Source organism: Drosophila bipectinata, chromosome 2L, assembly GCF_030179905.1.
Source record: "Drosophila bipectinata strain 14024-0381.07 chromosome 2L, DbipHiC1v2, whole genome shotgun sequence".
Taxonomy (NCBI): domain Eukaryota; kingdom Metazoa; phylum Arthropoda; class Insecta; order Diptera; family Drosophilidae; genus Drosophila; species Drosophila bipectinata.
Window position 1 is genome coordinate 8,988,571 of NC_091736.1, and position 25,055 is coordinate 9,013,625.

A 25,055-nucleotide genomic window follows, 5' to 3' on the forward strand; every position below is an offset into this window, starting at 1 on the left:
ATTTGCTGCTGACACCAATTTTCAGAAACAGCTTTTTCGCAACTTGACATGTTCCTAATTGATTTTTTTTTTGTTGGCAATTTAATTTGGCAAAGCCACCTACCTACCTCTACCTGGGCGAAGGCGGGGGCGAGGACGTGGGCGTGACCTGTGAGGCCAGCGGAAGATGCAAGGGGAAGTAAAATCCTTTTCATCACATATTCCTTGGTTGGCCATTGCCGAAAAAGGAAAACCCCAGGTGGAGCTGGGCGGGGCCGGAGTAGCCCACCCACCACCCCACCACGTCTTTCAACCTTTTCATCACCATTTTCGTCTCGTTTTTTATACGCCACATGTGCCAAAAGCATTCATAAAGTAAACTCACACACTCACCCACACGTTAGTCGTTCCAAGTCCTCGGATATATATATATACATATATGAGTTTGTATTATAGTTGGATGTGTTCATCCCTGCGAACCACTCGACCACTGGGAGCTGCATTGGTTATGGGAATTTTTGATTGACATCGGTTTCCAGCTCAGCATAAAAGCAAGCTCAACGCGTTAACTACACAAGCTCAATCTGAACCCCAAGCCGGAGCTGGAACACAAGCCCGATCCGGAGCAGGAGCTGCCCACTTCACTCCCATATGCCGCCTGGAGCGGCTCTGATGCAATATTGACAGGCAAACACACGTTCTCCACATCCCCAAGAATGGTGGGGCCTTGCATATTTCCAGGTGGGTTGTAGGTGCCTATCACGTACGCACACTAGACTGGGAATATTTTTTAGTAGTTCCTATAGATATGCTCCATAAGTAAGTGGTTAATTATACATTGTTTAATATTTACTATCTTATACATTTTTTATGAAAATTTAAATAAATTTAAATAAACAGGCAATGCTACAAAGACACTTAAAGCTGTATTTTGATGGCCAATTTCAAAGATTAATGTTTTTATTATATTTTTCTAACTCAAAAAAGTCCACTTTCGTAACACGGCAACTGGTAGATTCTTCTGTTTCGACATTTTGTGAAGCATAAATGAAAAAGTTTTTCGGTTAGCACTCAGCGCGAACCCAATTTTCCTTTGGCCTGGCCAGAAATACGTGTGTGTTTTTCTTTAGCCAGAGCACCTAGCTTTCCTGGTCTCAAACCTTAACCCTCAATGCCCCTGGCTACCATTATCCAGGAACCACCACCCACACCATCCACACCACACCCCACACACACACTCAGTGTTTGCTTTTGAAGCAGCGCAAATTAGTTTTTTCACTTTGGTCGCGCTCGCTCGCGTTCTGCCCTCCTCCGCCATCCGTGTATTTCTTTTTTTGGTTGTTTGTCGTTGGCCTTTGTATGGCCCGTTGCTTTGCTTTTAACGTTAAATGACGAAATAGCTTTACGGTTCATTGATGCACGTAGCATGTCCCGTTCCCCCCCAGCCAACCAGCCCACCAGCCATCCAGCCATCAGCCACTTTCCAATCCCACCATTTTGGCCGGCAAGTCACACGCCCAATTAGTAGACCAAGTTTTAGTCGCTCAGTCTCTGCAGAGTCTGCGCTACTAAGCCTCATTGAATTTCCACTTTGTATTTGCATTGGCCATTTGTTTAGGTTGGCCCAGACCAACCCAGACCCCCTTCCGCTGACATCCCGCATCCTTACTGTCCTTGCAACACCATCTCAGCTGTCAGTAAAATTTTTTTTTAAAGAAACGTGCACTTTTTTGGCTACAGTTTTTTCCTTTATTTGCTCACATAGCAGTGGGCAGTGGGGTGTGTGTTGTGTGTATAATAGCCAAAGCTATTTGCCGAGGCCAATGAAAGCCGTTAAGTTTAGTTGGTATATTTGAAGCGTTGATTTATTCAATAAACTCGAGTGGGCGAAGCGCGAGAAGAAGCCTTTGAATCGGTTCACTTTGTTTGGCCAGTTTGGACGTGGAGCGTCCTGCATGAGATGTGTTGTCAATGGTGATGATCGGGATACTTGGCTTCCAAAGTGCCAAACAAATGGATGAAAGGGGCTCAAATTAAGTGGGACTTGCAGATATGGGAGTACAAAAGGAAGCGTTTAGGTTAAAGTGAAGGTATTCATAGGAATTCAAGCCATGTTACATGCTGAAAGCATATCATTAATCTTGGAAAGGACAATAAATATATGTGGGGTTAGAAAAAAGTGCAGATGGAACTTTTTTTAAAATCATTGTATTTTGAAAAACAATTATTTGTTGATACACTCCTTGGGATTTCTAGTGCACGTGCATAGCTTTATGCAACCCCAGTTCAGGTCCATTTGTTAATCATATAAGTGTCTATAAAGCAAACACGATTTATGATCGCAACTCGAAACTACTTAGGAATCCATTACCAGCGACTGACCGACTGAAATGCGTGAAGTGTGGCGAAATGCGCGTATATGGCACATAATTGAACACTTGCACGCAATTCCATGTTTTACGATTCGAAGACACTCTCCCGTGAGCCACCTCAGGTCGTCAACCTGGTCGAAAGGCATGCTTAGACAGCAGTTTGTGGCTGATTAAAAGCAGATGATAGCACGCAAACGCACAAATGTAGGCAACAATATTATCGAAGAGGCTATTTTTGAAAAGGATGATTTATGTTGAGGTCGAGCCCGAGCTCGGAATGTCAAAGGGTAGTAGTGAGTTGGTCCTGGTCGCATCCCAAGCCATTGACTTTAATGCCAGTTGGCCTGTAGTTACTATTTGGTATGCTTTCAACTTCCTGTTTGCCTTGTGCCCTGGAAAAAGCTAAGTAAATTGCTCTGGACATGCCGGCTTCCTGCTGAAATCATTTTCAAATTGCAAAGCTCCACAAAAAATAAAACCAAACTCTGAAATGCTAACTGGTAGGTAGATTGCTCCGCTGGGTGAGGCAGCTGCACATATCTATATCTGAGTCTGGAATCCGGCTCGAAGTCGAGTCTGCATAGCAATGTGACATTTGCATGCGCCCCAGAGTATGCAACGCCAGCTGGAGACACTTAAAGTGGCCTGCCGGACCAAAAACAGCAGGATGTACGGTCCATTCTTGGTTGTTTTTCGGCTACGCTCCGCTTTTAATTTCCACCTGGGAGTTAACTAAACATGTGAGTTTATTTGATGTGTTCCCACCTCCCTTTCTACTTCAAGTCCCTTCCCTTTTTTGGCCAACAGGACGTCATGTGCCATAGTGCAAACAAACTACAAATTTCTTTCTATATGTCCGGCAGAAATGGCAAACATTTCTAGGTATTTGAGGGGTGTTTGATGTAAGTAAGGTTGGTGCATGAAAAAAGAGTTGTAGGACCATATGTAGGGACTTCGGGGTGGAGTGCAAGAAACTCATAACATGCTGAGAGTTTCCCTAAAAAGTTTTCATAAAATTGTCAACTGCCAAGCATAGTTACCTTAATTAAACGCCATCATTTCATAATGGTTCACAAAAACTCCCATAATGATCAGCGAACACCCATTTCAAAACGATCGAGTTCATTGAACATCGTTTCGGTGTCATTTCCATTGTCTGGCCGCAGCAGCTGCTCCGGCTCCGGCCCTGCTCTCCTTGACCCAATCTACTTGAGAAACAATATGGGATATCAATAAATCAGCGCCAAGATGCTGCCATCTCTCTATAATATCAATAATATAAAACCGAATCGAAACTTGAATGAATTGCAACACGTGTTGATGTTTGTTTATGTTCTACGATACCTCACCCCGTCGCCAGTTCATTGAGCGAACCCGGCTCAGAGCCAAGACAAAAGCCACTGTGGCACACTGGGATCGCGAAAGATGTGGGGACGTCGACGACAATGCGATCTTGTCCATTGTTTGCCCGGGGCTATCAAAAGGCGACGACAGCGAGTCTGCTGAATGGAAGTTTTCTCCTTTATGCCGGGCATCTGAAGAGGTTTTCCATAGAAAATGTATGATATTTATGTTGCGCACGCGGCTAGGGCGCCCAAAAGGTGTTCCGCTAATGCGCAGCTGCCCAGAGTTGCGGATTCGTCCTGGATCCAACTTTCCGATTCGAATCACGGTTAGAGGGGTGTATTCCTACGGTCTCAACGAAAAATGTTGACATATGTCTCTGCGGTGGGGAGGTTTAACGAAATGGTCCTTACGTCCTTAAGTTACAAGGATCAGCCTTGGAAGGAGGCTCAGTACGCTGGTTCCTATATCAATATTTTCATTAGAATCCTTAACGAAATGTTCTTTATTTAGACTTTATAAAAATATTTAAATTACCACACACAATTACTTAATATAATCCAAAACGGAGCATTTGGTTGCGAAATGTACGAATAAGGATTGCTTTAAGCCAATCCCTTTCGGCCAGCTATGCTGACAGCCATCAAGTCAATTTGGCTTATGGCCTGGAACAGTTACAGTTTGGTCCAGATCGAAAACTGCAATCCCGAGCTCTCTAATTCGTCCTAAGCCTCACTGCTGAAACTGCTGCCGCTCCACATTTCGAGTATTTTTGCTACAAACAGGCAAGTATCTAAGCACATGAATGTGTGCGGGAATCGGGGATCGGTATGTCAGCATTTGGAAGAGAACAAAAAAAAAATAGGACACCGCTCAGTGGAAGGACCAACCCTCGAGGCTCAGAAACAGGACCAAATCGAGGGCCAGGTGTGCCCGTGCCGGTGCGCAATCAGCTTTGTAGGCGATTTGTGAGGATTAAACTGCGCACCGAGCGCCCTGCGAGTGGGAAGGGGATGTGGAAGGATCTAGAGCGGGATGGCTGCCTACCTGCGATCCTTGTAGGAGGATCAATTTGCTGACTAAATACGCACGGAAAGGTGTATCCGTAAAATCTGTCAGATACACACACACCGTAGTTTTTGGGGGCAGAGAAGGATAAATCTTTCATTTTTTGCGTTTCAATGGGCACTTTGAGCCTTTACCGAAAATTCGAAATTAGAAAATTGAAATACGCATAGGACACGACAGGACTCGACAGGGGAAAGGTATACAAATTTCATGCTTCCTGGTAATTGGCAAACAAGAGGATGGCCTAGAGATGGCAACAGTGCTCGGGAGCTGGGCTCTGGTTGAGTCCTCACATGTTCCAGGTGGCCTCCTTAGGGGTTGATATCCCTCCCCCCTTTCCAAGTCATGTTCATGCAAAATTATTTTAATTTCCTAGCCAAATAACTGCGCAGTTGTAACGAGTTCGGTCTTGGAAAATTTTTAAGCTTTATCCAAGACATAGGTGTTTGTTGCTAGGGGCCTTCTGACTCCTCACTCTGACTCTCCAACTTGCCAGTCTCGGCATTGCGAAATTTCATCATAAAATCGCTAAAATCACTACACATCGATCATCAAGAGCTCGGAGTGACAGCCAGCAAACTTCGAAGGGGGATCTGTTCAGATACTTGTCATGTTATTGCGCCGTTGGCTGTTTTTCCAAACACCCCTCACATTTCAAGTCCCAGACCTCCTCGCAGATATTGCGCATTTCGCGTTGCACTTCAGTACTGCCTGATGGTTCTCAAGATGTTTTAGACTTTCAAAAATACTGGAGAATATTTAAAATTTTCCCATAATTTAAGTGCCACTGATCTTTATTAGCATTCGTAACTCCCCCGCCGACAGGATACCAATTTTACGGGTCTTGCACAAATTTTCCCACCAATCTAGGAGGGCCGCCTTCCCAATAAGTCCCATGCTATTTCCATTGACAATGGCCAGCCGCAGGATACGGAGAGATATATTCGGCATGAGCAAATACAATAAAAATACCTGTTGGTTGCTGGTGCTCAATAGAAGGATGGATGCATTTACCTATATCATTATTGTGGCCATTGTGATCAGAAAAATAGGAGAACGGGGACCGGGACTGAGAACGGGAAGCTGCAAGTGCCCTCAACCCGAACGAAAAACAGTTAGCGAAACAATAATGCCGTTCGGTACTTGAGAAGAATAAGAGCAGGCCAAGATGAACTGTAAGAGATAGGACGGAAAGGTAACGGCCCATTGTCTATCGATTTTTTTGCACTTAAAGGGAATTGCACAAGCCGGCCGAATAGCGAGAAATGCAATTCATTTTCACACGACAGAGAATGAATCGGAAACATGAACTGTGGCAAAAATTTCAAGGAAGGTCCCATCGACTTGTTGTCGGTGGGCGTAATTTATGGCACCTAATGATTTGCTGATCGATAAGTGAATTCTGGACAAAAAGTACCTTAAAGAGGCCTAGTAGTCGAGAACTTTCACCCAGATCGACTTAAACGTTGAGTCGCAAATTTATTTCCCGGCCATAAATCAACTGGAGCGGCTCACACCTCTGGCTTTTTTTTACGACCTGCAAGTCGAGGAAGATGGGGTTGCGATTGCCTTCGAACTTCGGCTGCGATTGGCGTCGAATCGTCTGGCATCGCCAGGAATTTAATAAAATCTCGTCCTACAGTCATTCAGCTCTCAAAGGATTCCACTACCTTTCGGCCCAATAGAAAATCTCATCCAGCTGGTTGTCTTACAAAGGATGTTCCATACCCCGGTTCTTGTCAGTCTTATCTCGCCAGCGTTTCTTAATTTTTATTGAATTTTATTTTTATGACATTCCAGTAAGCAGAGTAAATTTCAAAACATTTTTTTATGTACGAGTGTATACGTGGCAGTATTCGTCGTTTCCCCCCTTTTGTATCTGGGCAGTAAATTAAGCGTAAACTCGTAAAACCAGGCAAGGTGTGAAATTTTATGCCAGCTTTGATTTATGCGAACATCAGATCCTGATGCTCCTCGCCGGGCCCGGGATTAGCACTGATTTAGTGTTGGCATCGTTGTTCCCAGGAGGACATTGCATATGGGATTGTAATTAAATTTATATTTTTCATTTTACGGTTTCACTGCTAGGACCACCGGGCTTTATGATTTCGGTCAAGTCTAATATGGCTCGGTCGGTCTAATATGGCTTAAATGGGTAACGATGAGGAATGCAGTGGTCATTTTTGGGAACCTTTAATATTTACTGTTTTAGCTATATATGGAGATTAAATAGAAGGACCTCTCAAAGTTAATGTTATTTTTTATACATTGAATTGTAATAGGAAGACAAATAACTCTTGATTCTTGACTAACGATTTCATTATTTTTGACAATTCCATAGTCTGAAAAGTTTCTCAATTATACTTATGTACGTACATCCCTCCACTTAATATTTTGTCAAAAATAAACAAACAATTGCAATATAGTCCTCGGGGGAGCATAAAGTCTTGATTAGACCCATGGGATAGGATGAGAGATCATCCACAAGTTTGTCATCCACTCCTCAGGTACATTTGCCAAGTGCAGGCCCCTTGAGAAAATGTCTAATTGCGGCAACTTAAACTCCAAATAAGCACTTAATTTACCAGGCAAGTGCACTGAGTTTCCACTTACGACCGCCATAAATCACAAAAATACAAGAAGAGAGAAAAAATAATACTTATATGGGCATGGGGCGCCATATTTGCAACAGAACAAGTCGCAGACCGGCCCAGGGCTGGGTGGAGTGACATGGCGTGGCAAGATGGCAGCGTCCAAGGCGAGAGACGACTCATTGCCAAGTCCCAGACCAGAATCCACACTCTAGACCAAGTTAGACAATCCGCCACGGAGGGTTACAGTGGGTCTGTGAATGATAGAAGGGTGATTAGATAAAAGTATAAGGATATATTCTAATAAATTTTACTATTATTATGGCAGTCAAGGATCAATTAAAATAATTTTATACAAATACTAGAGTGTATATAATATATAAAAAAATATTTAAACCACTGTGAATGGAATACTGACTCCGAAACAGACACCGACACCGACGACTGCGACTGGGACGGCGGCGAACAAACAATAAGCGACAGTAGCACTGATTACTTGAGCACTGCACTGCAACAACGGCATCAAGAACCTCCTCCATGCCGCCTACACACTGCCCTCCCACCGGCCCCCGGGCAGACCCAGGCATAACTGCTGCTGACATTCGAGTCGCGTTTGGTAACGTTTTAGCCAGACCAACGGGCTGGGGCAAGGTGCATGTGCCCGTGCCTTGAGAGTGCAACGATAGAACTTAAGTAAAATAACTCATGTGCAAAAATAGAATGCCAGTGCGAGTGCGAATGGCAGCGGCAGTAGTAGCGGCGGGGTTGAATGTGTCTAGTTATGCCCTTGCCAGAGACTTGCAACTTGCAACAACCGGCAACGTTCGTTGCACTTGGCGGGGCACAGTTTGAGAGTCACCACGATACTTATTTGCACATTCGCTCAGGCAAAGTGCTTGGCTTACTTATGATGAGGTGGCCCACTTGATGCTGCCGTTCGCCGGGGCTGTCATGGGTTAAACTTTGGCTGGGGGCCACCAGTCCGCCATCGAAAAGGCAAAGTGCTTTTTCCCATCGGTGTGAGGGATATTATGTACCTGCATCCTGCCTGTGGAAAGTACTTGCCGGAGCTCCAAGTTGGCCCTTGTATCTTCGGAGTTGGTTTGTTTGTTTGTTGTTTCGTCGCAGATTGCTTTCAAATTACTCAGAATCAAAAGCAAATGTCTGGCAGTTTTGATTGATTTTGTTCTGGCTTTCTTTTTCCATCATCATCATCCCCGGTTTGCCCGCCTGTCGATTAATATTCCTGTGCATTATTTTGCTGCCTGGGATGAAATTGCTTGGAAAGTGCGCAAAGTATATTGGAGCAATCGTTGACAGGGTCGATTGTTCAACAGTTGATCCAGTGTCTGAAATTTTAGAAAAATGAAATCCATTGTCAGGAAATCCTCTCTTTTATTGCCCGATAAAATAAATATTTATTTTTTAGAAACTATATAATATATATTTGATAAGGTCTGACCTCACCGACCATGAAATCGCTACCAAGTAAGCCAGCCAATCCCACTCGAAACAAATTAGCTCCAGAGCTTTCTGTTGGTTCTGGCCCCTCCCGCTAATTAGCTGAGCAACTGGGCTTTAATCAAGCAGAAAATTGGAACGCTTCGGCTCTGGCAATTAGAACCGGTCAAATGCAAAGCACAAATAACGGCCAAAATGCTAGCAAAATACTGGTATATCCCAACCAAAACTGTAACATTCCAGCACAAGTTGCCTCTCGGAATGGCAAACAAAACGAATGCAGAGCTCAGCGAAAATTTCATCTGCCTGTCGAACTTCTGCCTTTGTTCGAGGTGGATTATTGGTGGTGTCAATTGCCAGTGGCCATTTCATTTCTGTTCTTTTTCTTTTTGGTTTCCTTTTTTTTTGGTAATTTACGCCCCCCATCATGGTGGAGCAGCCCCAGAGCAGCTCCATCTCCATCACCATCAGCATCTTCATTCCCACTTTAACGAGCTCAAGTAATTTCAAGTTTCAAGACTCTGGTTGCCTTTGAATGCAAATGCTGATGATGCATTTCCTTTCAGTCGGATGCCGAAACTGCTGAAACTGGCAAATTGAAAATGGGTCCTACAAGACACAGACGTATGGGTATTTATATATATGTATGTATATGTATTGGTTCCTCCGCACATATACATTTGATTTGTATTATTTTTCTTGCAAGTTAATTGAATAAAATGGCAAATGGCGGATTCCAAGTGCGACAATTCGAGCAGCTCTTGCTTTTTATTTTAGAGACATCTCGTTTCATTGACCGACACGAACGTGGGGCTCTGGACAGGGACCACGACAAATTGTCAGCCATATTAATAACATCTACGTGCACTTGGGGTCAGGGAGGTGGTCCGGGGCTCAGACTTGGGGCATTGTTCGGCGACCGGCCGGCGAGGTCGCATTGTTCGCATTTTCAGTTACTTGTAACAGCATTTCAATGGCGACGACAGCGGCTTGCTTATTACATCTTGCCGGGCAATTGCAGGAGGAGCCACAGCAGCATCCCCAGCTCCAGTTTCCCTCCTGCCGTCAGGCCTCATGCCTTATGCCCCATGTTCCCAGCCCCATCCTGCTCCTGCTTTTCGACGTCCAACGAAAAGAGGGCCTTAAGCCATACGGTCAGCAGGTTCTTTGTTCTCTCCATGTGAGTGCACGTCTGTGAATTACACTGCGAAAATAATATAAGTTTTAATCTGATTACTTTATTATAAAAATGGAAGCTGCAAGTAACAGAATTGCCGTGAGATAAAGTAATAAATTAATTAAAAATAAGTAAAGGGCATATCATGTTGTAGTAACATTTATTTTTCTATAATATTTTATAACGTCTTATAAATTTTATTCTAAATTTAGCTACCTGAAGAATTCAATGTTCCTTTAAGAATAAATATTTTACATATCACTTTAATAAAATTTGTATAGTTTTATATTATAACTTTTAAGATCTTTATCTTTTAAACAATCCAAAATGTAAAAAATCGTGTAGCTCTAAATTCCATTCCACACTGCGAGTGACCCCACTTCTAATTTAAGTTTGACAAATCTCATAGTCGCCCAGTCCAGTTTTTTGGTTTAGCCCCAGTCCCCAGTTTAGCCGCAGCTCCACATCGGACGCGATCCAGCGAGCGTTAAGATACGAGGGGCTCATAATTTATGACCCAATCACTGTCCACTTTTGTTCGCTCCCCCCAGAGCCGAAGGGAGTTGGGTTCTGGTGTGGCGTGAAGTTGCCTAATTATGAATTAATTTCTTGAGATATTAGCAAAATATTTGAATTTCTCAGGAGTTATTTATGGCCGCCATTAAGAGTTCTTTCTGATGCGTTTGGTTCTGTCTTGTGCTGGGCTGCTCAAAGTGTTTTAGCCTCCGCCAGGTAGCTTTATTTATTATTTTCTTTTTAGATTGAATAAAGACATAGTCGAAATTATTAATATTTGTCGCCATGTGGCAGCCAAATGAATTCATACTTCATTGATATGAATATAAATTTACTTCGAGAGATTGGGATTTGAATTTTTGTGTCTTGAGCTCGGTTCGTGTTGAAAACAATTAATGTGACAGGCTCTCCCATATCGTTGGATATTTATTGACCTAAGAGATTCTTCTAAAACCTTTTACTTTTTGCATTTTTAATCACGACCTCTGGGTAAGTTATGCGAAATCTCTGTATATCTTAAGATATCTCTACTTAGGTTCATAAGTTTCCAGTAGATATAAAGTATCTAATATATGACATCTTCTTCGAGAGTCTTAACTGTAAGCGTAGTAAATTACAAAGTTTTAGGCCCAGAGCGAGTTAGCTTTTCCGTTCATTTCGATATTTTATCAATATGAATTTGCATATGAAGGGATCTCCAAAATCCGTGGAGCATGCCACATTTGACAGTTCTCTTGGGGCAAAGACTCTAATAACACTGGATTGTTATCCAAACGAACAAGTTTTTATGGACGTTGAAAGCCCGAATAGGCTGTTGAGTTTAGTATTTATTAGTTTAATAATTAGAAACAGAAGTATGAAAGCCTTGTATGGGTTAGTTTCAAGACTCCCATTTCTCCCTTAACCCAAAGACCAACACATTGGGCTTAGCTCCAGTTTGCCAAGCAATTCAGCGATTTAAATCATGCGACCATAACCAGTTTCGGCGACGTATATGAAAACCATAATTCACATTGGCCCAAGTCAGCGCCAGCCATTAAAAACTCATCACCGACCAACTGGAATGAGCTGGGGTTGCGCCTCCGTCTCGGTCTCCGTCTTGCCCTCTCCTAAACCAGCCATAAAACCATATACACACCCGATCCGAGGGGAGTGTCCAAGACGAGCTTCTCAAAACTTTGGCATGCCCGACTAAACACACACGCCGCAGTATTTCTATTTCTGTAAGCTACTTGAGCTGCGCCATTTTTCAAAACATAATTTAATTTATTAATCAAATAAAATGATGTGGCCCGGTGGACGCCCACAAAATTTACAAAATATTTAAAACCAAACTTCCGCCAACTGATTTCTTATTGCATTGTCATTGTCATTCAAATGAATTTAATTTGCCGGGTAAAGGCGGGCAAGGGTCGGGGTCGAATCTCATCGGATGGGATGGGATAAGAGCAGACCCGTTCGGGGTACGGGCAGGTCACTTCTCATGAGATTTATAATTACAGGGAGATCGCTGTAAACGCCAGAGATGGGAGCGTTGTGTGGAAACCTTGGCGTATCACAACGTACACATCTTGCGATCTTGCTTGCGATCCTTCGGTTGCGGCTTCGTTTTACGTTTTTGGATCTAATTGCAGAGCAGGGCAACCTTTTTATTTTTTTTTTTTTTGCTGATGCCCAGCCCCGACGACTGCAATTAAAATGGAACCACGAGTAAGGCAAGCATCCCAGAGCATCGCAGCTAGACGGTTTCGGGCGAAACAGAACAGCATGCCGGAAAAAACGACTCAAATTACAGAGGCTCAGCTACTGGTACGGCTACTGGTACTGGGTTACCCTCGCCCCGCAGATCGGATCGGAGGGCAGATCGGTTGAGGGTTTCGTGTTTACTAGGAACAGCACAAAATTTGCGTGTCCTAATTGCCAGCTGTCAGTGGGCCCGGATTTATTTCAGTGTACTTGTGGGTATACCTTGGCGGTCTGGTCCAAAAACTTCTGCTAAATTTGATAGCACATTTTCGGCCTGTTACCTCTGCTGATTGATCTCAGGTCCCGTTCGATCGTCCGATGGTCCGATCAGTAGCTAGTCTGTAAATTGCCGGGTATTTGGATCCTTCCCTGCCATCGGTCTGTTTGTTGTCTTTAATTTCATGCGGTCATGGGCTTCAATGGGTATTTAGTTGAACGCTACCGTAAACGATAGGCTGCGTAATTTTAGGTCTTCATTGGGGATAAAGAGATCGATCGAACGAGATAGACGCAATACAGGTGGTCTCATTATCGGGATAATGCAGAACGGCATCTGCAACAATGGGAGCTCCTGTATATTCGCCAACGAATCGTCAATTATCGACGAGCAGCTTGCAATAATTCTCAGGAATATCTATTCAAGATATTATGAGATGGGAAAACAATACTTGGACCTAATATTTTCCTTTAATTACAACATATTTCATAATTCGATAATCCCCTAAAAAATGCCTCAATCTCTTCCTTTCGTTTGTCTTGAATTCAAATTTGTTATTTGCATTAAAAGTTTCTAAAGTTTAAGTTTGTATTCGCCGACCTGAAGACATAATTAATTTAGGGCAAATACATGCCTCAGTTTGCAAACAATTAGATCAGGCTTAAGTCAATTAGAAAACTTTTGCTTACTAATTACTCATGAATTAGTAACGAGACGACAGGCAAGTAAGTAGAAAAGCCAACAAAATCCAACTGACCTTAAATCATTTAATCAGCACGAAAGTCCCCGGGCCATTTGAAATATTTGCGAAACTCAAACTGGGATGACAACTGTTTGCAGATTTTAATCTTTCACAAAAAGTCCACTCTGCCAAAGGACGCACAGCCGCCGAGGAGTGTCCGAGTACTGAGGACTAAGGAGCAAGGACTGAGTACTGAGTACTGAGAACTGTGGACCCGGCAGGAATATCCACAGTCGAGTCCCATGTCCAGTTCGGTGTCCAGACCTACAGAGGGTATAGTACAACAAAACTTGCTGTGACACTTGTTAGACGGGCTGACAGCTGCTGGACTTTGGCCAAAAGGGGACAGGAGCAGGGACGTGGATCTGGATGTGGATGGAGTCGGGGTCGGGGTCGGTGGCGGAGTCGGGGACCATTGCAGATGTTGTCGTCACCGTCATCGTCCTCGTTGTCCTTCAGATACTGTACAGCTGCCGAGTCGGCCGAGCTTGCCGAGAACTTGGACCGGACAATACGGCGACGACAAGTTTTTTGCCTGCACAACGACTTTGACAGACGCCATAACTTGGACCGGAGAGCAACGCCTTAACCCAGGGGCAGTTTCCCAGCTTCCTCGCAACTTCTCAGCTCCTCAGACTTCGACTTCCCAGCATCTCAAGTAATGAGGACAAAGTTTTGCATTCGTAATGCAACTGCGACTGCCATTGCAGCAGCTTTCGGTGGTGGTCAGGCGTGGTGCAATTTGCAAACTTCATTTATTCACGCCCGGAGCGAAGCGCTAGATGATCCCTTCCTTGTTGTTTGCCCTCCGGTTTCTGGCCAGAAGTTTGACGCTTTCGACAAGGCAGCCGAGCCAAACAACTGAAGACTCTTCAGGCCGGGGCTTCCCTTTGCCATTCTCCTTCAATTTGTTGTTAAAGTCAGCGATTTGTCACTTGGCTGGTTAGGCAGAATTTTCAGGATCTCTGAGATGGGTTTTTTCTCTAGACTTATAAAAGTAAAAGCAACTTAAAATATCTTAAAATCAAGTAAGTTTTATGATGTCTTGCATTTAGCTTTCGGGTTTATTTCAATTGCGACAATCAAACTAGTACCGGATAAGAGAAAAACCCACACACTTAGTACGACGACTTGGGTCTCCAAGAACGTTTCCCAACTAGTTCAACGCATTTTAAATTTATTTAAATTGAATTAAATGGCTACAATTTAAGCGGCACCGCCAATAGGAGCGAGCGACAACAACCTTAAACGAGCATGTCCCCACATACGATAATGATGCGATAAATTACGCCCAGCACTTGAACAAAGAACTTCTGCAGTCGACATCCATCGTCGTCATCGCCACACTCAATTGGTTGTATCCGCCCAAGGGAGACTGAATGGAAATATGGCGACAGTCAGCGGGACTTTCGGGTTCCCGCGAAAGAGATTCTTTTTGAATCACGTCATCTCGCACGACCACTGGACAAGTAGCTGATTCGTAGACTAGTTTTATTAAATGAGCAATTTAATGATGGATATGGAGGCTCAAACTCAAGTTCGAAGTTCGCTTAAGAATCGGATCAGAATTGGGGAAGATATAGACATCGCAGTGGGCCCTATAGGGAAAACACCAGTTTCAAGGGATCCCATCATGAAAAATGGACAAAAAATCTAAAAAATATTTTGTCTCTGGATTTTGATGCAGAATGGTGGGGAATGGATGCAGAAATCGTTTAAAACAGTCCGCTTAAGAATCGGATCAGAATTAGGGAAGATATAGACATCGCAGTGGGCCCTATAGGGAAAACACCATTTTCAAGTGATCCCAACACGAAAGTTGGACAAAAATCTAAAAAATATTTTGTCTCTGGGTTTTGGTGCAGAATGGTGGGGAATCGATGCAGAAATCGATTAAAACAGTCCGCTTGAGAATCGGATCAGAATTGGGGAAGATATAGACATCGCAGTAGGCCTTATAGGGAAAACACCATTTTCAAGGTATCCCAACACGAAAGTTGGACAAAAAATCTAAAAAATATTTTGTCTCTGGATTTTGATGCAGAATGGTGGAGAATCGATGCAGAAATCGTTTAAAACAGTCCGCTTAAGAATCGGATCAGAATTAGGGAAGATATAGACATCGCAGTGGGCCCTATAGGGAAAACACCATTTTCAAGTGATCCCATCATGAAAAATGGACAAAAAATCTAAAAAATATTTTGTCTGTGGGTTTTGATGCAGAATGGTGGGGAATCGATGCAGAAATCGTTTAAAACAGTCCGCTTGAGAATCGGATCAGAATTGGGGAAGATATAGACATTGCAGTGGGCCCTATAGGGAAAACACCATTTTCAAGTGATCCCATCATGAAAAATGGACAAAAAATCTAAAAAATATTTTGTCTCTGGATTTCGATGCAGAATGGTGGGGAATCGATGCAGAAATCGTTTAAAACAGTCCGCTTTAGAGTCGGATCAGAATTGGGGAAGATATAGACATCGCAGTGGGCCCTATAGGGAAAACCCAGAATTCGTTAAAAATATATTAAATCTGAACAAACCTGAAAATTGTAATAATTTAAGGCCCAACTTTACCTAACTTAAAGAGCAAATCAAATATTTTACCCAAACTGCCAATTATGATTCAAGTTTAACCCTTCTTTTAAATGAAAAATCAATTTTCTTATCAAATTTAAATCTCTTTCAGAACCTTGGCTTCTTCAGGGTCCTTGAAATAATTTAGTAACGAATTCGGAGAGCATTGAAGACGAAAACAATTGCATTCCTGCTATAGATTATAATATGTTAGCCATCCCGCTTCCTCTGTCTAGCCGTCCCGCTCATTCATATTCCGGTGGCCTTACTCACTTTTCCTTTATGGCGAAATGAGTTCAATGACACAAAAATAATACAGAATAACAATAAGATATAGTATCTTTGGCTCTTTGTTCGCCTTGGCTGGCAAACACGCCCAGTCTACGCCGGACTCCTTTGCGGCGAGGGGCTGCAAAGGGACGACGATGCCAGAGCGAGAGAGATGGGGCTATCGCTCAGCCATTATTTGCATCTTTCACTTTTCAACTCTTTTGGGGCCTCGTCCTGAATGTGGGGCAGTTTTGGCCTCTCGCTCGCACGCTCTCGCTCTCTCACGCTTCCTGTCGCCCTCTCGCTCGCTAGTTGACCGCATAAAATCGATAGAAGGCCTGGTTCTTCCGCCGCCCCTGCCACCCACATTGTTCGCAATAGCCCGAACCAAGTTCAGAGCCCAAAAACTAATGCCATTTTATTGTTCTGCTGGAGACAGACAACCAGCCAGCCATCCAAACCGTACTAACCATCCGACCCGGCGGATCAAGAGCGACCCGGGCGACCGACTTTCACTTTCGGCCAGAATAGAATAGAGGAGGACCCAACAATCAAGGCGAGTGAATGACTGACTGACTGACTGAATGAATGAATGCTATACTCATCAACACGTTCACAATTTCAATGGCCAGAACTTCGCGCTTATCATCGTCATGCAATCAGGATACACACACACATAGACAGTCAGCAACACACACAAGTACACATACCATAACAGATTCATTTGTTCTTTGTCTCCCTGTGGCAGAATTTCAAAAGCTAGACACAGCAGAGCAACCTGTTGCCAAATACAAATACACACACACATATCGCTCATACACGCTCTCGACTGAAACTGAACTTCGCCATGGAATGCAATTTTCAACAACGTCATCAGCATCACCACATCAGCCATAGCCACTATGTACCACATCATCATCATCTTCTGTAGCAGCAAGTGGAGAAACAACAACAGCCACAACGCATATAATACATTCAACAAACAATTGAAATTTCGTATACAATTGCGAATTGAATGAGGAAATGAATGTGTAAAATGAATAAGTCTGAATAGCCTGTCTGTGTCTGTGTGCCGCCCTCTCTGTCGCACTCACTAGCCCTGTCCCTCTCCGGCTATATCAGTCTGCGTGTGGGACCGTGTATAGATATCTGGGCGTATGCCTGTGTGCAGGGTTGGGGTTCGTCTACAAGTGTCGAGACGGGTCGTATACGTAATTTTTTCACTGGTTTTTGTTCTCGGCCCGGTTCTCGGTGAGTGTTTTCAGATTTTTTCAACGCTTTCTTTTTCGGGCCCTGTTAAACGGATAAACTCGTAAAACAGTTGCCGGCAAAGTTGCAAGAGTATTTAGGGAGCAATCGTGGTATGAGTTTAGAGCCAACACAGGAGGCTGAAAGGTAGGAAAACAGAGCAAAAGTTAGTTGGAATGCATATAGGAAGTCCAAATGGAAAGGTCTAAGGTTTAGCTAACAAATATTAATGGATCATATCAGGAAAAAGATTGTATCTGCCTTTAATGAATCTAGTGGACATCCGGGCGTATGAGTAATATTTTTATTTTACATTAGAAGATATTGTTAGATATGGTTAACACTATTATCCTTCAATTAAACTGAACCCCATATCTTTTATGTTTCATTGTAATTAAAACTTATAATTATTTCCCAAATAAAATGCATTACCCTGTTCGAATATTTCCAAAGTCAAGAGCGAGACCATTGTTAATGGGTTTATTCAGATTGGCTCAACTTGTTTGCTTGCCAATTCTGTCTCTTATTGTGGCTGGGCTGCTCCTCTTGTTGCCACTTTGCCATTGTCCGCTCCGTAGTTGTTGGTGCGTTTTTATTTCCTTTATTATGAACGAATGTTTGTTTGTGTAATGCCCTCCCGCCCATTGTTGGGTGTATGGTATGTGAGCGTTTGTATTTTTCTGCTATATTCCTCAGCCGGTGTGGTGGTTTATGTAGCTATGTGTGTATGTGTGAGAGTATTTTTATTTTATTTTTATTTTTTTGTGTGTGAACAATTAAAACTCTTTACAATGACCTTGACTTTGTTTTTTGTACGGCTATGCGAGTGTTTGTGAGTGAGCTTCCTTTTCATTCACACGCGCCCAGCACGCTCAAACGTCAAACATAAAACACAAACAACCGGCAGCACCAGCACCAGAAATACATAGTACAGCGGCAACAAAGCCGTCTGAGTGTCTACTCGTCTCTGATTCTCATTCCGCATCCGAATCCGAATCCGAATCCGAGTCTGGGCCTGAGTCTGAGTCTGGGCATGGTCTGGTTCAGTTTTGGTTCGGTATTTGGTTTTTGGTTTGTTTTTCCCATTTCGCAATGAATGGCGAATGCTTTCTGAAGAGCAACAGTCTTCTCGTTAAAAGAAAGAATCAATGCAGGCCACCACAAATAAACAATAATAATACTTATGTACGTAGCAGCAACAAAAACATTTAGAACAAGTACATTGATAATGAAACAAGAATTGTTTACATATTTTTTTTTCTTCTTTTACTTTTGAATTTGGCATTACACAATAGAGGAGCCCCAGAATCAACATCAACATCAACAACGACTTTGACTTTTTCCCTTTCTTGGCCAATTTTTTGCGGTTAAGATTTGCGTTTTGTTTGGTTGTTGATTTTGTCGTTTTGTTGTAGGTCAGTTACTGGGGCAGGTTTTTGCATTGTTCCCCGGTCTTGCCTTTGTTGTTGCCTCCTTCTGTGTTTTCACTTCATTGTCAAATGATTTGCAATTGGCCATAAATTCATTAAGCGGGCGAGCCCACAAGCCGACTTTGTTTTCATTATACGTTTTTAATGGGTTAGTAGCTCGCTTCGAGCATTCCGATGACTTGCAGGAAATCCATAAAGTCTTCAAGAAACTGGAAGAGAGCAGGAGCTTTAATTTCAATGATTATGATATATTTAAATATTTCATCATTTTGTATATAAAAATTACAAATAGTTTTTGAAACAACTGCTTTGAAGGGACCTTGAAGGCCCTGGCTTTTAGGGTTTCTTTTTGGGATTAAAGAACAGGCTGTTAGTAATCCACTAACATTACATGGCTATGAGTGTGTTAGCTAGTTGAGAACTGGAATCCAATCACTTTGCGCTAATGAAAACCGAACAAAAAGATCCCTGCGTTACTCATGGGCGGGTTAAAAAATAAATTTCGGCTCGAAAAATATGCATTAATCGGTAGGCAGGCTGGCTGGCTGGCAGGTAAATTAAATGGGGAGAATGGGGGGAACTTGCTGGCCTAAGACAATGTGGAGAACGCCAGGGTGCTCATGTGATAGATATGTGAGCGGATGGATGCCAAACCGCATCAAAGTTTTGCAGTTGCAGGGGGGGCCCAGATGCATGCCACCAGATACATTTGTAGTTGCCAACTGCAGTGCACTTGCTTAATAAATTTTTTCCAACTGCCGACTGCCTGCTGCCTGCACAATTATCCGTCAGCTACCTTGGCAAACCCATTAGGTTAATAAGAAGCGCACAGCACAAGACGCGAAGCGAATGACAAGAATATCTACATACTATACAGTACTGTAGTTAGTATGTATGGGAAAATGTATATATTTTTTTCCAGCAGAGGTACTACATAAAAAGAAGCCCCCGAAAAGGAGGAAAATAAGCAAAAACTATGCGCGTGAGACGCGATCTAACGGCGAAAATGCCGCAAACACTGCGGCCCTCAGCCCTGAGCCCCCGGACCTCGACCCCACCACTCCCTTCCCATGACTGACGACGGTTCGGGTCGGCCATATTTAAAGCTCAAAATTTATGCGGCTGTGGCAGAAATTCCTCCAGAGTTTCGGCGCCCGGGAAAAGTGGCAACAGCGCTTGCCATAAACATCACTGCCACACCGACGACATTTTTATGGCAGCAGCAGGCGCAACACGGATCGATAAAGTGCCGGAACAGTTAGGCTATATGCTCCGGCACTGCTCACTCCCGACGTTGATTGGCCCATACGGCTGCGCAAAATCCGGCCCAGCTATCGCTCACTCACACACTCAGGCCGGGCCTCACACAGATACACACAGACGCAGGGCTGGTGCGTTCATTTGATTTATTAGCCGAGCGGAGCGAGAGACCGGCACTAGGGTTGTCTCTGTTGCGCTGCCGAAAACTGGTTTGCGAATGCCGACGCACACGCAGATACAGATACACCGACACAGACGCAAATACTCGGCACACAGATACAGGGACACGGCCTCACGGATGCACGGAACCCGTTCCGCAGCCACCCTGTCTGGCGGCCGCTTCGCTTGCTCGAGCCGCCAGCGACGTTCCGTCTCTCATTCGACTCTCGCATTCGCCGCCGTCAGCACACGCGCACGCAACACGCAACTCGCAGGCAGCAGCAGCAGCAAGTAGCTAGTAGCAACTCGCACGGCAGCAGCAGCAACAGTCTCGTCTCGGTTTCGGTTCGCCTCGGCTCGTTCGTGCCTCGTCATCAGCCAACAAAAAAAAAACACAAAAATTAAAACAACCTAAGAGATATAGAAATAGTAGAGAAAAAGCAGCGTGGAACGCACCTCGAACAGGTTTCGCCGTCGACGGAGAAACAGAAAGGTGCTCAATTCCGCATAGTGTGGAGGTATTTTTTCGGTGTTCCCGCAACTATCCCGCAACGCTGATTTGGCCAACAACAAATATAAATTTCCAAAAAAAATATAAAATAAAATTCAAACACATTTGAAACTAAAGAAGGAATATTCGCGACGGGTTTTAACAACAATTTCAAGTGTTTTTTAATCGGCCCCCCTGTTTGTTAACAAACACAAAACGGCGAAACAAGTCAAATAGAGAGCCAAAATTTGTGACTGTGGAAAAAACGCAAACACGGCCCAAAACGCCATTCGAGCCATAATCCAAAGAAAGTGTCGTAGTCGGCTGCCAACACAATTTTTGATAAAACGAAATTACAAATTTGTTATGCAATTTTAACAAACTATATAGCCAAAATCAAAAGTCCCAAGTGCAACATGGTTTCCAACAAAATGTTCAAAACGTCAAACAACTAAACGTCACTAGATTAACGATTTAAACGTATCTGCAATCAGCCGGACTCGAGGCAACCAGCGGAAACCCACAATATCCACAAGCATTCTGCTGCCCCCGGCAAGACCAACTCTCAGTCCAGGACTCCACATCCAATACCAACTAACATGCTGACCATGGAATCGGACATGAAGGGCAGCCTGCTGCATGCCACGATGCCGCCGCACCACACCAGTGCCGCTCTCCACGGCCACGCCTCCTCGCCCTACTCGGCGCTGGCGCCGCTGATGAACCTGGGCCAGTCGCACCTGACCCACTCGCAGCTGAGCCACCACAACCACCATCACCACCACATGAGCGCCCACATCGCAGCCAGCCAGAGTCCCAATCCGCTCAGCTCGCTCCAGTCCTCGATGGCCAACACCTTGAACAGCGGCCAGGTGGGCCAGCAGCAGCAGCAGCAGAGCTCCCCGCTCCACAGCTCCAGCGAGCTGAGCCCCACCCAGAGCAGCATCGGCAGCCACCACATGACATCGCCCGTCAGCAACCACCAGCAGCAGATCCCCCAGCAGCAGCAGCATCCCACCCACCTGGCCGCCGGTTCCGCCCTGAGCAGCATGACCGGTGGAGGTGGTGGCGGCAGTAACAACAACAACAACAACGCCACGGCCAACAAGAACCAGCAGCACGCGGATCGAGTGAAGCGGCCGATGAATGCATTTATGGTGTGGTCGCGCGGCCAGCGCCGGAAGATGGCGTCGGACAACCCCAAGATGCACAACTCGGAGATCTCGAAGCGACTGGGAGCCCAGTGGAAGGATCTGTCGGAGGCGGAGAAGCGGCCCTTCATCGACGAAGCGAAGAGGCTGCGAGCTGTCCACATGAAGGAGCATCCCGACTACAAGTACCGGCCACGCCGCAAGACCAAAACCCTGACCAAGACCAAGGAGAAGTATCCGATGGGTGGCCTGATGCCCGGCCAGGCGGTGGGTGGCGGTGCACCAGGTGAGCCGGTGACGCCAACCCGGGTGCAGGGCCAGGGTCAGAACCAGTCGCTGAACGGCAGCGGAGGCGGAGCAGCAGCAGCAGCGGCGGCAGCAGCGGCAGCGGCCCAACAGGCGCGCCAGGATATGTACCAGATGAATGCCCCCAACGGCTATATGCCCAACGGCTACATGATGCACGCGGACCCGGCCGGATCGGCCTACCAGACCTCCTACATGGGCCAGCACTACGCGGCGCAGCGATACGACATGGGTCACATGTACAACAACGGGTATGCCATGTACGGAACCGTGTCCGGTGGACAGACCTCGCCGTACGGCAGCAGCCTGCAACAGCCGGGCTCGCCGTCTCCTTACGGAAGCAGCCTGCAACAGCCCGCCAGCCCGGCTCCCTATGGAGGGGGAGGGGGCGGCCAGGTGTCCTGCCAGAGCCATAGCCCCAGCGACTCTAGCATCAAGTCCGAACCCGTCTCGCCCAGCCCCAGTGCCATAGCGCTCAACAACAATAACAACAACAACAATCACATCATGAAGCGGGAATACGTGTCCGCCAGCTCGGCGGCAGCAGCCGCTGCAGCGGCAGCAGCAGGCGGTGGCGGAGAGCTGAATCATCTGATGAATATGTACCATCTGCCGGAGGAGCAGCGCCACCTGCTGCACTACCAAACAGATTCGCCGGATCTCCAGCAACAGCACCAGGCGATGCAGCAGCACCAGCAACACCAGCAGCAGCAACACCAACAGATCCCGCAGCAGCACCAACAGCTCCAGCAGCAGCACCCGGCGATGCAGAACCAGCAGCACCATTTGCAGCACCAGCAGTCGCTAAGGACGATGGCACCACTGGCCCACATGTGAGAAATGGCCAGCGCCTATGGAGCAGCCGCCACTGTGAGCGTCTCGCCGCCGCCGCTCCCGCTGCCACTGCCGCCGTACATGCCGACGGTGGCGCAACAACAGCACCAGCAGCAGCAGCAGCAGATTAACGGGCGACCCAGTCCGACGGCATCCGGATCTGGTTCGTCCGGAGGCCGCTCTTCGGCGCACTCCAGTGGCCATACCGCCGCGCATTCACCCGCCTTGGCAGTCGCCTACCAGCTGAACCCCTCCGTTTCCGGCTCTAGCTCTGGCTCCGGTTCTGGTCCCGGTTCCGGGTCCGGTTCGGGTGCCACTGCTGCCGGATCCGGGGCGTCTGGATCGTCCTCCGCCAGCATGCTGGACATGCCGCAGCAGCAACACCTCGAGGAGCATCAGCTGCAGAACCATCAGCTCCACTACCAGCAGCAGCAGCATTATCAGCAGCAGCTCTACCATCACTATCATCCTGGCCACGAGGCAGCTGTGGTTGCCGGCGCTGGTCTGTTGGATATATCCACATTGTAAATTATTGAAAATATTAACTAAAGCCCTAGGATACGCACACCCACACACCTACCACATACACAAAACACACACACACACACACACATACACAGAGAAAGACAGGATAACAGGAGGAGACAATTTTAGCATTAGTTTTTAAGGAGAATTAATTCGAAATTGCAGAGTAGCATATAAATAATTGCCTAGAGTTAATGATTAGTAATTTAGAAATAAAGCATACGCACTGTTGTACCACAATAGTAAGATGACAACTCACTGCATTCCATTCAGTTGTGTTTCGATTTGGTTTTCCGCTTTCTAGCTACGACAATTGTGTGATACAAATAAATTGTTGCGAATTACTAGGCCAACAACAAATCGTTTAGTTTAGCGAGACTTTCTCAAGCGTTTCATTTAGACTAACTTTGCTGTACAAAAAAAGACCTTCTCCAAATATTAAATGTGCGATACGAGTAGCAGGAAGCCGAAACACCCCAGAACCAGAAGCAAACACACACAAGTTAAATAGGAGTAACAAATAATTGATTATTAAAAGCGCAACATGAAAATAATTCTGAAGAAAAACAAATGAAAAACAAAGAAAAATGTCAAAAACATTCTATTTTATAAATTCTCTTATGCATTAAGTAATTATAATTATTATCTATTATATAAACAATTTAATTATTAATTATGCTTAAAATACGAGACAAGACAAACATAATTAATTGTAATAAAGCGAAAACCACATTATTATTATTATTAAAACATAAATCGAATCAAGATCGCAAGAATCTACTGCATTAAAGCCACACAAATGAAAATGAAATGTTAGTAAACCTAAAGAAAATTTAGTAAAAAAGCAAACCAAGAGACGTGCAAACGTGAATGTGAAACATGGAGCAAGGTAAACAAAACAAACAAATCCAACAAAACATTGCCAAGCACCTGGAAATAATAAAACAAAAAACCAGAAAAAAACACACAAAAAAACAAATAAAAAAATTCTTTACAAAAAATTTAAATAATTTCCTTATTATTTTGAATTGGTGCAAATGCCGTCGGCAAAAAATTGGGAAAAGGGGACAACTCCATATTGGAGGAGTAACGACCCTGTTTTAAAGTGAGATAGCCCTTTATAGGCTAGCTAGATAGTAAACTCCAAATTAGATTCCAAAAATGTCAACATTAAGTGTTGGTTGGATCCATTAGCCAAAGCCAGACAAATTAGAACAAAACGTGCTACAAAATTGGCATTATAAAATTATACCCATCGACCTGATACAACCGGAGCTTGACATCTCCTAATATAATAGTTTTGGGCTTCATGTCAGCATTTCAATATTTATTCAAGTGCATTTTGTAGATGATTAACTGCAATTTTCGTGACCGGAAACCAAAGCTTTGTAGCCGACACCGTAGAATCTAATGTCAGAGATCATGCATCGCTCCACAAGGCTAGCGCACGATTATTAGGATTTATATGTATATAGATATATAGGTATTCAGAGCCGCTCACCAGACCCAGATTGTCCAATCACTCGACCCCCAGTGAATGGGCCTACAAAACCCCATAACATCCACTTAATATGGCTAATTTATGCTGGCCAA

The 25,055-nt window shown here is 44.7% G+C and overlaps 1 protein-coding gene across 1 annotated transcript; it reads left to right on the forward strand.

Annotated features, from left to right (window-relative positions):
• Positions 1-20,533: 20,533 nt before the first annotated feature.
• Positions 20,534-24,472, forward strand: SoxN (SRY-box transcription factor soxNeuro). Its single transcript, XM_017243807.3, is given in 1 exon segment — positions 20,534-24,472. A coding segment is annotated over 1 exon segment (2,220 nt). The 5' UTR covers positions 20,534-21,245; the 3' UTR covers positions 23,466-24,472.
• Positions 24,473-25,055: the final 583 nt, after the last annotated feature.